General features: G+C 39.0%; 1 protein-coding gene across 9 annotated transcripts in view; it reads left to right on the top strand.

Annotated features, from left to right (window-relative positions):
* The window catches only part of arhgef28a (Rho guanine nucleotide exchange factor (GEF) 28a), a 390,430-nt gene that overhangs the window by 246,148 nt on the left and 129,795 nt on the right, over positions 1-14,487 (top strand). For 4 of the 9 annotated variants that reach the window (XM_059974562.1, XM_059974555.1, XM_059974564.1 and 1 more), the window contains 3 exons: positions 657-770; positions 2,140-2,241; positions 10,046-10,169. In XM_059974562.1, the coding sequence (XP_059830545.1) occupies positions 657-770; positions 2,140-2,241; positions 10,046-10,169 (340 nt within the window). The remainder of the gene's footprint in view (positions 1-656; positions 771-2,139; positions 2,242-10,045; positions 10,170-14,487) is intronic. The other 5 variants (XM_059974559.1, XM_059974558.1, XM_059974556.1 and 2 more) reach the window with 2 other exon arrangements.

The raw sequence follows: 14,487 nt of genomic DNA, 5'->3' as shown, positions 1-14,487 counted from the left end.
TTAAATCTCCTTCTGTGACAAGCTGTTGATCGTAGGCTGTGATATTAGTATCATCTTATTTTCTGAAGATTTCCTGACTAGCCACCTTGCGCTACTTCATTACATTAGAGACACTAAGTGACCATAAACAATATTGTAGTTTTAATATTAACAGTTTTCCGGGTTTCGTTGTGATTTCCTGTAATGTAGGTTTAAAAAAATCAGGTGAAATGGGAATCTTTCTTATCAAAAATGAAAGTAGAGTGTCCAGAATCCAAAAAAATCAAGATTTAATTGTATATCTTTGACAAAACAATTCTGGGGAAACAAAATTAAAAGTCACTTTCAGTTAAGCCATGTTGATTTAAAATGGGGAAAACAGTAGCATCCGTACATAAGAAAATCAAGATAGATGATTCCAGGCTTTTAGATTCTAACCCAGCTTTTAAGATGCATCTGCTGAAGTTGGACTGCAATAAAAACCATTAATCATATCGAAACATGCAGTGAGAAGGCTGCTAAACAAAATGGCTGCACTGAGGCATGCACTTTAAACTGATGAGAGTTTGGTGCTCTCAGGTGTACAGTAAGTAAATAGTATGGTTGACCACACCTTCGCAAAAATGTTTTTTGAATGACCAATGATTACATTTTAATGCTATTCACTACACTTTCAGAAAGGCACGCCTTTTTCAAAATTCTCTTTGTACTGTGCATAATTTATACATTTTTAATGTTAAATGCTGTCATTCAGTCATGGGGAGTTGCAGGATTAGAAGAAAAGCTATTAGGTGAGTCCCTATAAATTCTCTTTATCATCTTCCCTATGAGACTGTCATCTATTCTTTCATATCTGTTCCACTGTTTGAGTTTACATTTTCTATGGGAAGATTTTTGTTTTAGATGTTTACCAGAAAAACAAGGCAATAAAATCTATACTGTCTTCATCGCTGCTCCGATTCCTACATCTGTAATCTTGATTCTAATGTTTCTGGAGTAATGCTCAAATACCTTGAATGAGATTTTAGTTTGGCTGATTTTACCATTGTTCATGGATTCCTTTCTACAGTATGAAGGTAGAACTGTACAAAATAAGTTGGATGTGGTTAACCCATTATTTGTTGAGCATGCTCATTTTCACCCCGAGATGCTTTATTTAACTGTCTAGATTTCATAAAAGGTAGTTAGTTTTCATTCTAGCTAATTCATGCTCTGTTGTTGGTTTCAGTAAACTATCCATCATTACTCTCTCAAGTGATGTATCTTGAGGCCTTGAATTCTATTTGTATATGTTCATACTTATTTCTCTTCCTTGCTTTCATTATCCTGCACCTATTTCATAGTAAATATTATATATATTCTTCCTTTTTCACTTTCCCTGTCCATCTCGATCTCTTACTTGACTTATTTACTGTCTGATTGCTTTTAAACCCATATCCAAATTTGAACTTAGTTGGAAGCTTAGGTAGACTTGTTTCTTGCAACAGCAATAGTCATTCTTAACTAGTGCTCCTGACTGTCAATCCAGCTTGCAAAGCCATATATCTTGATGCACTTTTCTTTGCCATATAGAATGGAAGCTAAACAGTGGTATGAACTGATTGAACAAAATTACCAATTTTTATGCTTTATGTATTTCTAATGATTTTCTTGAATCAATTTTCACCAATCTCAGACACTGGCCTTTAGCATCTATCTTAGCTACCTAATGGATTAGTTGCTTGTTTAGCTTGGGCTATCTATTGATTGCCAGATCATAACTTTTGTTTGTACATTTTACTGCACACATGCAGTTAGTATAGCAGCATATAACCATTTGAAAATATAGCTACAAAAAGCCTTGTCATTATTAAACATCATTTTGTTATTCAGAATAATGAGTGCCTTCAATGGGTCACTTAGTATTTTGTTTAATTATTTTAAAATTAAATTATTCAACCAACTTGATCACTTGGTAAGCAAATGACACAAAAATGGAAATTTGCTTTGAAAACAAGAGGAATTTTTCCTCAGTGTTGGAAAATATAATTTGGTTACAGATGATCTGCGGTGATAACAAACAAGATGTTTGTAATGACAAAACTGAATTTAATATTCTGGAGTTCTGTTGATTATATTTCTTGTTACAGAAAAAAATCAGGAATTTGTCATTTTCTGTAGGGAACTTAGTTTTCGCAAGCGGGCACAGTCAGCTGATGAGGAAGGCTGTTCGGAGCTAGCAGACTCGCTGCAGCATCTGACATTATCGGAGTTTCTTAAAGAGTATGTTTCAGTCCTCTAATAATCTGTGTCAATGTGAAGTAATGTCCATCTGTTTAAATCTGATTGCTAAACACTTCTAACCTTTCTCAAACGATGGAGACATTCCCTCTGGGACCATTTAGATGTTGGAACCGATTTTCTATTGACTAACTTCTTGATAGGTTCAGCAGTGTGATGATTAAAGATAGAATTTGTATTCCTTATTGTAGCCGGTGGAGAGAATTCCACACATAATTAAAACACAGAACAGTACAGCATAGGAATGGGCCCATGATGTTTGAGCATGATCAAACATGATACCAAATTAAACTAAATCTCTTCAGCCTGCACATTGTCCATACTCTTCCATTCCCTGCATATTCCTGTATCTAACTAACAGTTTTAAATTGTATCTGCTTCCATCACTAACCCTGGAAGAATGTTCTAGGCACCTCCACTCACAGCGTTTTAAAGAAAACTTGCCTCATGCATCCCTTTAATCCCTTTATATTCTGATTCTTAGTGTTTCTACCCTGGGCAAAAAAATTCTGACCATCTGCCCCTATATAACCACCTATCAAGTTTTGCCACAGTTAACCACACAAGTTTGTCCAACCTCTCATTACAACTAATACCCTCTAATCCAGTCAGGTCCTTCACCCTTCACCATCTTCACCCTTTCCACATCCTGTAGAAGAGCAACCCAGAACAGGATTATTATATGAATTGCTGCAATGATGTGAGTACGTTCAATTGCTAAAAGAAAAGACAGAAAAACTCTGGTCTGCCATTGTTTGGAGAAGTCAGGTTGGACAAAAAGTGTTTGACAGCCAACTGTTCAAAATGGGGTGTTTCAAAACTCAGCTAACTTTCTTTATTTAAGGGAGATTTATGCAAAATTGCTTTATGTATTTATCTGGGTAGTAAATATTAAAAGCAAATGATCCCTTCATTAAAATCTAATTATTTGTGGGTAATACCTTATAGTTTTTATTGACACAAGTACTAGTTGCTAAATCACCAGCCATTGATAAATTTGAACTATTAACTTCACATGAATAGTCACTTTGAAGGCTGCACTATAACAATCGGACTGCTACTTACAAAATAATAGGTTAATATGTAAATATTGTGTAAAATATACAAGTTAACTCTATTAAAAACTCTTTAATTTTCTCCTTACAATACGAAAATAGTTTTATTCTTAATCATGTAAGGACCCTGTTGTTAAAATTGTGTGGCTTATCCTCTGATGAATGGCCAACCAGAGTGAAAGGAAAGTTCCAAGAAGCAGGAACATGTACAGAAATTATGCATCCCAGGCAATACGCTGTTATAGGCATGGGCACACTACTTCACTATATGCATAGTCCTGCTCGTCAATGTTTCGTCATCAATGTGCACCCTGTGATTGTCAGTGGCGAGGAGATATTATCACCAATCCTCACAGTCTGTGGTCTTCCAGTTAGGAAGTCAAGGATCCTATTGCAAAGGGAGGTAGAGAGGCCCATGTTCTGTAACTTATCAATCAGGAATGTGGGAATGATGGTATTACATGCTGAGCTATAGTCAATGAACAGCATCCTGACATAAGTGTTTGTATTGTCCAGGTGGTCTAAGGCCATGTGGAGAGCCATTGAGATTGCATCTGCCATTGACCTATTTTGGCAGTAGGCAAATTGCAGTGGGTCCAGGTCCTTGCTGAGTCAGAAGTTCATCACTGCATTCCATCACTGTGGATGAATCTCACCAGCACCACTTTGAAGACAAATGAAAAAGCCCTATTTTAGACACTTTCATATTCAACATGTCATCTACTATTTCATGCTATTGTTCTTCCTTGAACTAGAAATCTATAACTAACTCCACTATTTTATATTATGAAGTACTAAATTTTCCTCTCCACTTGTTCTGTGTCATTGTCTTGTAGCAGAAGCAGGCTGTTTTAGGAATTCTGTGGATCATCAACTGGGATTAAGTGTCTCCTCACTAATGATTCCTCATGTCCCCATGACCTAGAGATTTAGAGAAGGTCTTCTGAAAGCAGGGGGACTTCTTATCCCTCATATTGACCACCATGATTTTACAAGGGACGTTTTTCATCTGTCCTCAAGAAGGCGTAGTGTTGGTTTAACAAAGCTAGGATATTTGTGAACCAAAAACATGTTTTATTTTGTATAGAATATATAATGTATAGAGATATAGAGAGCAGGAGGAATGGCCTATCCTGACCCTCCTGTGCACCAACTTTACTGTATAGTCTTTGTATCCATCTCTATAATACAATATATTCCTGCTCACTATCTTCCCATACCCCCGATACCATCTTGCATCCAGAAATCTGCCTGCTGCCTTAATAAATATATTGAGTAACTTGTCCTGGATAGCTTTCATCATCCTCTGAGTGAAGTAGTTCCAAATATCATGCCCTTTAATCCGAGACTGTGTGCCCTCATTCTAGATGCCTCAGCAATGGCAAATGGCCTGTCTAGTCTTGTCAAAATTTTGCTAGTTTCAATGAAATCCTCTCTGACCCTTCAAACCTAGTCTACCTAACCTTTCCTGGCCCAGTGGTTTTGGTCTCCTTACTTAAAAATGGATTAAATGCAGGAATCAATCTGCTGAATGCTTTTGTTACATTTGGTGTTTGGTAAGAATATTATTTCTTGGGTAAGGAGACAAAAACTACACATAATGCGCTGAGCATGATCTCGACAAGGCCCTATACCTTGTATGTGGCATGTGTGGATGGTTACATGCTCTCAAGGCCATCTGCAGTGAAAACACCATAGATCTACTGCCCTGAGAGCTAAAAGCAGCAGTCAGAACCACTGGAAGGAATATTTGAAAATATCTACAACCACCTCTCTGTCTTTGACATGAGTGTCCTTGAGTTCATTCCACAGCAACCTATTCAAGGCAGCTTTGCTGCCATCCCTAACAGGCAAAAAGTCAAATGTCCATTTTGACTGAAAGATTGCAAGTATTTGGGAGCAGACAGTATGGCCACAAAAGTAATAAACTTTGACCATGATGTGCTTCAGTTACAAATGCATGAACTTATTTCATCTAGAAAGAAAAGTATGTTCCTGGAGCCTCAGAGATGCTGTAATTGTCACTATCTTAAAGGAGTCAAACGATAGTAACAATGCATTCGCTGTGTGCCCATAGTTACCTCCTTTAGGCTGAAAATAGTCAGGCCTTGGGGTTTTCATTTATCAGCCCCAGTAATTTCACCAACATTATTTTCTCACCATGTTACTTCTGTTTGTGAAACTCATAAAATTATTAGTTCCCTAATGTTTTTTGTTGAGCTGCTTGTCATCTTCTGTGAAGATAGAACCAAGGTGTTTATATAATTGCTGTATCATTTCCTGTCCCCGTTATGAATTCCCATGTTTCTGACAATAATTGTCTTCAGTAATCATTTTCTTTAAACATATTAGCAGGAACATTTACAATTCACTTTCATGCCCCTTCCAACATTATTCCCATCCTCTTAAAGTTTTCTTAGCAATTTCTTGACCTTTTTTTCTGGAGTTTAATTTGCACCCACTCCTCAGTTTTGCTGTATTGACAATCTTACATGAATCTTCTGTGGATTAAATACCTTCCTTAGCTTCTTTTAGTAAGTCTTGGTTACGTTACTGCCCTTTTGTATTTTATGATAGATAGGAATCTTTAACTGTTATAGTATCTATATGTAAAAGCTCATTATTTTTCATCCATTGCCTTTGCCTTTAATGAAATGCCCTGATCTAAAATGACCAGCTCACTCCTTCTACCTTGATAGTTTCCTTTATTTGGATTTAGAAGCCCAGATTCAGATTGAATGTCTTCTCATTGTTTTCACTTTTCATTGTATCGAGTCATGTTTCAGCTGTCTGAAAGTTTGGTTTGGCCACGTTTGGAGTATTGTGTGCAATTCTGATCACTGCATTACAGGAAGGATGTGAGGATTGACGGGGTGCAGAAGAGTTTCACTAGGATGTTACCTGGTTTACCTATAAGGAGTGGTTATCGTACTGGAATTGTTTCCTCTAGAGCACTGGAGTCAGAGGAGCAATATGAAAAAAGTGTATAAAATTATGAGAGGCATAGAAGGGGTAGATGGTCTTTTCCCCAGAATGGAAATGCCAGACATCGGAGAGAATGGGCTTGAGGTGAGGTAGCCTTCTCCACCATAAACAACAGCTGCTAATTTAGTGTCATCTGCAAACTTACTGGTCAACTTATGCATTCACATCCAAATCATTTAGATTCAAGATTCAAAAATTTTATTGTCATTCTAACCGTACATCAGCTGTGCAGGGCAGAATGAGACAGCGTTTCGCAGGAGCAGTGCAATCATAAGATAACAAACGCAACACTAAATAATAAACACAACAATAAATACATAAATAACAAATAACAAAGGTCCCAACTTAGGCATCAAACTCCTTTCATCCACCTTGTTGCAGATGCTTTGAGCATTTACATGCAGCACCTTGGATTTATTTCAACTTATTTCAACCTCTTAATCATTTTATTTTGCACAATGAACCTGTTTGTCTTGTTGCCATTTCTTTTTGCCCAGGTCCTGTCTGTCAAAGGGCAGTGCATTGGTTTTGCAGCTGACTCACAACCACAGTGACTCAGGTTCAGTGCTAACCTCCAGTGCAGCCTAGTTGGAGCTTGTACATTCTCCCAGTAGCAATGCAGCCTTCTCACAGGCACTTTCTTTTCTTCATTTCCCCCTTCATACTAAACATGAGCTCGTTGTAAAGTTAACTGGCTGCTGTAAATTACTCCCAGTGCAGGTGCCTGATGGGAGAATCGGGCAGAATGTTTGGGGATGAAGGGGAAGGTGTTAATCAGCATGTGTAACAGAATATGTCAGAGGAAGTCAGTGAGGGAATGGGATTGCTCTGAGTGGTGCTGGCAGAGTTTGAATGGGCAGAATGGTCTTAGTCATAGAACACTATAGCACAGAAACAGGGCCTTCAACCCCTTTAGTCTGTGCCAAACAATTATTCACCCTAGTAATTCACCCTAGTAACTATTATTCTCTCATCTGCTGTGTTGTAAGGAATTATGGAAATGCACACTTCCTAACATGTTCTTTTCCAGATGACTTTTCTGCTCTGATTCCTAGTTCCTTCCTTACATTCTAGATTTTCTTAAATTGTAACCCCCAACGCCACAATGCACACTCATTTAGCTTAAAGTATTATTTACTTTCCTACTTCATTTGCTGAAATGCTGGTCCAAGAATGATTCAGGGCCAGTAAATACTAATAGCAAAACTTCTCCGTGGCATCCGTACAACTGGGGATTCAACACTCTGATACATTAACCTGGTGCTAACGTGTTCATGGTTTAGGCAATGATCCCGAAATTATTACCTTTGTGGTTCTGCTTTTTCATTTTCTTTCTGTCGGTAGAACTTCTGTGTTAATCTTCATTGTGTCAGTGTTATCTCCGTGTACCATCAAGCTTAGGTACCTGTGTGAGTTGGATCTAATTCTTCCCATTCTGTTCAAATCTAGCCCAAGGTGACATTCCTGAGTATTATAAATAGCTTTAAGGCCTCTTTCTTAATTGCAGGTGACTGTGTCTATCCCCGAACTGGATAGAACCTCCTTTCTTTAATCTCACCACACTTGAATGGCATCTTGTACCATGATTCAGAGGACAGTTTGTTCATTCCCCACGTAGTCTCCGCGTTTACCTGCAGGGCTTGCAAAAACCTCAGATCAATTGGACCAGGCCTCCTTAGGGCTCTCATCAGGATCCTGAACTTGGCTTGCTGGCAGTCCTGTTCCTGACTGTGTGTCAACTCCAAAGCATTTAATCTAAGGGGAGTGACTACCCCCTGAAACACATGGCACATGTAATATTTTGCCTCCCTGATGCATTGCAGGATTACTCCTGATGCAGTGTTTTGACCCAAACTGTTAACAGTTCACTTCTACCCACAGATGCTGTTCAACCTGCTGTGTTCCTCCAGCAGATTGTTTGTTGCTGCAGATTCCAGCATCTGCGGTATTTTGTGTCTTTGTTCAAACAATGTGGCCTGCTCAATGGATCTGACCAAGTATATTTACAACTTAAGCCTAACTCTGTGAATATTTATTTGGCAGAGAATATTGGTCTGGGAGTAGGAACTGATGCTAATGTACTTATCCTTAAATACATATGGAGGATTTTATAGAGATGGTTTCCCCAGTGCCTTGAGGTGCCCTGCTGTGAATCAGTACCACCAAGAATTTTGTGCCAGGTTTAAAATCTTGATCAGTGACCATTAATTTCGAAGATTAGCTCCCACTTGCAGGAGGTTTATTGACAGTGAGGTGCATGCATCATTGTGACAGAAAAGATTGTGAATAGGGTAAGGGGACTGAAACATTAACTTGTTGATAGCTGCAAGCAATGCCTTATGTATGTTAATTGTCTTGCTGCTTTACTTTGCCAATGATTACATAAATCAGAGATAAGAATGGTAAATTTATTGCATACATCAGGATCATATTTGATAGATCCATGTCCAGTTTATTGATACTTTAAAAAATGTCAGAGAGCAGCAGTTTCTAAAATCAAAGTGCTGAGAAAGTATCTTTTTTCTGGTGTTGCAGGTACTTTTAAAATTTAGAATTTGTTAATGCATTAAGAAGCATGAGATGCTGTTTTATCTGCTTGGCCACACAACATTCTGTTATCATCACCTTTAGATTGAGCTGCATGGTTCTATAATGCAAATTAAGCATTAATATATCAACACAAGTCTTACAGAACATATGTCTTACAGAATGAGAACCTTGGTACAGAGTTACAAATTAATCAGCAAAAACGAGGAGATTGGCAGATGCTGGAAATTCAAGCAACACACACAACATGCTGGTGAAACACAGCAGGCCAGGCAACATCTATAAGGAGAAGCACTGTCGACATTTTGGGCCAAGACCCTTCGTCAGGAGTCCTGATGAAGGGTCTTGGCCCGAAACGTCGACAGCGCTTCTCCCTGCAGATGCTGCCTGGCCTGCTGCGTTGCACAAGTTAATCAGGGCCTTTTGGGACATCCCCTGCCAGCCTAATTCCTGCCTAACTTTCCTTAGTTGTTCAAAGATAGATTTTGAAAGTTTGCTATACTACAGGATGACTACTATATGTGTCATCCATCTTCTCAAACTGAGCATGCTAAACCTATTTGAGTTAAAATTGTAAGTCACTTGCAGTAGTTCTTCGCGTTCTGTTATGTTCTTGCACCTCCATGCTATTGGTAACTAAATATGACTTTCATCATGAAGAATCCCGAATGTATTTTTCTATAGTACATTATAAATGGGTCTGATAAGATTTTGGAAAATTAATTTGTGACAGAATTTTTCTTTCCCATGTACTCTCAATAGTTGTTTCTTCCACTCCCCTAACTTGTTTGCTATTGTGTAATGAAATGAATGTCTTTAGCTATTCACCTCTTTTAGGCTTTATTCATGCCTGAGCCGAAACAGCAACTGTTGGACCCTTTTCAATTATCAAGACTATGCACAAACTTTATCTGTTCACACACAATGACCACTCAGCATAATCCCATTGTGATTGCAGGACAGGAGCACTGAGGTCAGCTGTATAAACTAAGTCTCCATTGCTTATCTGGCTACATTGGGTTAGAATGTATAAATCAGGGATGGAATCATGGTCTTTGTAGTTCAGCAGTGAACAAGTCAACTGACTAAGCCTTTGAAAGTGGTTTGTTTCATTTTGCTTTGTAAAGAATTAAGCCGTAAGTCAAATTTTGAAATTCTGTTCAGTCAAAAGAACTTGGCCTAATGCTACTTTCCTACAGAATTGAAGAAGAAGTATGGGACAAATATATTATTCCTTCAAAAGCAGAGACTGAGAAATATAAAGTGAGCCGTACATTCAGTTTCCTCAAGAACAGAATGACAAGCACCCGAAACAAGGGCAAGGTAGATAATAGTTATTCATTTTATTGAATTGTTAATTGTCTCCCCGTTACAACCAATGTCATGTGGTCTGGTAATATTACATATTTATATGCCTGATCAGACGTGGTCTTGATTCATTTAGGTCGATGGATACTTGGAACGTAATTTGATACTGAATCTATGTATTACCTAGATTTAATCAAGTTATTTTAAATATTTCAAATTGATCAGTTAATATCAATTAAAAACACTATAGCAACAACTAGCTTCATCTTCCACAGTACTTGATCTGTCAAACATCAGTAATACTGCTGAGGCAGTTGTTTAAGAGTGCCTGGATTTTTAGATTTTCTGTTTAATTTCTTTTGGTTTTGAATAATTTTCATAACACAAAAATCCTAACCTTTCCCATGTTGTGGGCTTTTTATGTACATAATTTTCTGTTTGTGTTGATACCTGCAGTCTAGAGAAACAGACCGCCCTTGAATATTTTGTGCCTGCAGTCAGTTCAGTAGTATTGACTAGCCTTATATGCAAGGCACAGAATAGTTGGCGTTATGTACTAGCATATTCGGTCCAGCGTGATCACAGAATCACAAATATGTTGGCCACTTATTTTTCCTATTGATCCGTCCACTGAATTCTGATGTTGACCCATAGAACAAGGTACCCTAATCAATGGGTGTTAAGGGCAAAACTGATTTACTTCTTAATAACCCCTGACCACTCGCACCATGAAGGGCAACAGCAGCATGAATGTAGGAACATAATCCTAATTTGGAAATACCTTCCCCTCATTTAGCTGGGTCTGTACACTGGAACTTCCTACCCAATGACTCTGTGGGATTAGCTTCACCAAAACTGCTGTGATTTAAGAAAGCAAGTCCATGCCAACTTCTCAAGGGCCGTTAAAGATGAGCAATAAATCCTGGTGTTTGCAGTAGCTCCCAAATCCAAAAATTTTAATTAAAACTCTACTCTTCCCAATGGACTATGATAAGCATAGGAGCAGGTCATTGACAGTAAGTTTATTTAGTATGGTAACAGCACCTGCAGGTCCAATGAGCCTGCACCACCCAATTACACCCATGTGACCAATTAACTTACTAACCCTTAAGTCTTTGGACTGTGGGAGGAAACACCTGCAGGAAACCCACAAGATCACAGGAAGAACGTACAAACTCCTTACAGACAGCGGCAAAATTGACCCTCTCCACCGGCACTGCAATAGCATTATACTAACCGCTATGCTACAGTTCTGTCTGCAAACTAATGACCAATAAGTTTATTCTTCCAACTGTATTTTTGTGACTTAATTGATTTAATGTCATTACCTTTGTGTCCAGTGAATGGGAAACAATGGGGAAATTAACATAGTTCAATCAATTGACTAAGGCTACGTCCACACTAGACCGGGTAACTTTGAAAACGCTGGTTTCGCGTAAGAACGACAGGCATCCACACTAGGCATTCTTAAAAATACCTCTGTCCACATTGAAATGGATATTTGGGCGAATCTTCTCCTACTGGGCATGCGCAGGACACACAGAAAACAAGGGAAGAGCAAACGAAAGATTTGGTTACAGACTAGAAAAACTTAAAAGGAAATTGCCAGACGAAAGACTTGGTGCACGTTTGTCCAGAAACATTTCCTACAGCCATAGCCTCTTCACCGATGTAAGGGATGACAGCTACAACTAAATGCAATAAGGCTTGCTACTGGGCAAAAGTGAAATTTGCTGTTACTTTATTTGTTTGCCTTTACTTTTGCCATGTTTTTGTGAATTATTTTGCTGTATTTAATAAAATGAGTTAGTGGGCAAAAATTAACAATTGCATCTATTGAATGTTTGCACAAGCAATACATTAATAAAGCACCTTGTTAAATGTATAAAACATATCTTCATAAGTGTTATCTTGTATTTCCACAACGTTACATTAGGCTGTTACACATCTATTGTCAGATATTGTTGTGGTGTTGGAGGTTGTGTTCAGGAAAACAATGAAATGCCCCGTTCTGGAAGGTCGTGACAACGGTTTTAAAAATAGCCGGTTACCCCATACACACTATGCCGGGTATTAGGCATTTTCCGATTTACTCACTCTGGAGAGCGTTTCTGAAAATTTCCGTTTTCAGGGGAGGAAAATGCCATTTCAGTGTGGACAGAGGGTCAAAACGAAGAGGAAAAGCTTTGGTTACGGATTTATCAGGTCTAGTGTGGACGTAGTCTTTCAGTAAAGGTTAAGTGACTATTCTTTAAAGCAATTAGAATACAAACTGTTCACACTGAATGCACCTTATCTGCTCTGTACACAGACAGGTGCAGCGTGGAGTGAGACTCTTGGGAAGAACAGGCAGATAACAGGGCAAATTTGCAGTCAGTGGGACGGGATGAAGGGCAACAAAGGGACAGAATTGAGAAAAGTGACGAATACAGGAGTGATGGTGTTATAGTTGAATAAATACAGTATGCAGAATAAGGTAGATAATCTGTAGCACCATTAGAGATGGCAGATGAACTGAGTAAGTAGTTTGCATCAGTACTGACTGTGGAAGACACTAGCAGTATGTCAGAAGTTTGAGAGTGCCAGAGGCAGAAGTGAGTACCAGTTGCTGTTACGAGGGAGAAAGTGCTTGGGAAGCTGAAAGGTCTGAAGGTAGATAAGTCACCTGGACCAGATGGACTACATCCCAGGGCTCCGAAAGATGTTTGAAATGCTGAAGAGACTGTGGGGGCATTAGTAATTATCTTTCAGGAATTATTAGATTCTGGCATGGTTCTGGAGGTCTGGAAAATATCACTCCACTCTTCAAGAAGGGTGAGAGTCAGAAAAGGATCAGTTAGCCTGACTTCAGTGGTCAGGAAGATCTTGGAATCCACTTAAGGATGAGGTTTCAGGGTACTTGGAGGCACATGATAAAATAGGCCAAAGTCAGCATGGCTTCCTTAAAGGAAAGGCTTGCCTGACAAATCTGTTGTAATTCCATGAGGAGGATAGACTAAGGAGAATCAATGGATGTTGTGTACTTGGATTTTCAGAAGGCCTTTGATAAGGTGTCACAAATGAGGCTGCTTAACAAGATAAGAGCCCATGATATTAAAGGAGAGAGAGTATGGATAGAGGATTGGCTGATTGGCAGGAGACAAAGAGTGGGAATAAATGGAGTCTTTTCTGACTGGCTGCTGATGACTAGTGATGTTCCACATTGTTCAGGGTTGGGATCGCTTCTTTTTACATTCTATGTCAATGATTTAGATGACAAAATTGATGGCTTTGTGGCCAAGTTTGTGGATAATAGGAAGAAAGGTGGAGGGGTTGGTAGTGTTGAGAAATCAGCAGGGCTGCGGGACTTAGACAGGTTAGAAGAATGGGTAAAGAACTGGCAGATGGAATACAGTGTATGGTCATGCACTTTGGTGGAAGGAATGAAAGTGTAGCTATTTTCTAAACAGCGAGAATATTCAAAAATCAGAGGTGCAAGGGGGCTTGGGAGTCCTCATGCAGGAGTACTCCCTAAGGAGTACCTTGCTGTCTGTGGTGAGGAAGCAAATGTAAAGTTGGCATGCATTTCGAGAGGACTAGAATATAAAAGCAGGGATATAATACTGAGGCTTTATAAGGCACTGGTGAGGCCTCACTTGGAGTATTGTGAGCAGTTTTGGGCCTCTCATCTAAGAAAGGATGTGCTGACATCAGGGGAGTTTCACGAGTATGATTCCGGGATTGAAAGGTTATTGCATGAGATGCGTTTGATGACTCTGGCCCCATACTCACTGGAAGAATGAGAGGTGATCTCATTGTAACTATCAAATGTTGAATGTCCAGATAGAGTGGATGTGGAGAGAGTGTTTCCTATAGTGGAGGAGTCTAGGACAAGAGGATACAACCTCAGAATAGAGGGACGACAACATAGAATGGAGATGAAGAAAAAGTTCTTTAATCAGAGGGTGGTGTTTCTGTTGTATGACTTGAGGTTCTCAATACCAGCTCAAAATTTCCTTTTCTAATTGGAAAAAAATTGAAAGGCAGGTGAGAGTGGAAATATTGCATTTCTTCAATGAAATTTTGAGCACATCTTTGAACCATTATCTCTGTACACTTGGATGTTTCCTGCCACAGCAGTACTCAGAATTAAGTGCCTGTTTCAGCAGGGCATGCAAGTGACATGGTCAGCACACCATTATATGCTGAGAGTAACTAGGGCCTCAGTGCTGTGGATGCCATGGGAGACCACACTGACATCAGTTTGCATATCCTTCCAGTGAAATTAGAGGATTTTGTGCAAAGTGCAGTGGTGGTATTTTTCCTGTGCCTTGGCTCACCCAGTGAGGTAGGT

The sequence above is a fragment of the Hypanus sabinus genome, chromosome 7 (assembly GCF_030144855.1).
Source record: "Hypanus sabinus isolate sHypSab1 chromosome 7, sHypSab1.hap1, whole genome shotgun sequence".
Taxonomy (NCBI): Eukaryota; Metazoa; Chordata; class Chondrichthyes; order Myliobatiformes; family Dasyatidae; genus Hypanus; species Hypanus sabinus.
This window is presented reverse-complemented; position numbering and strand designations above follow the sequence as displayed.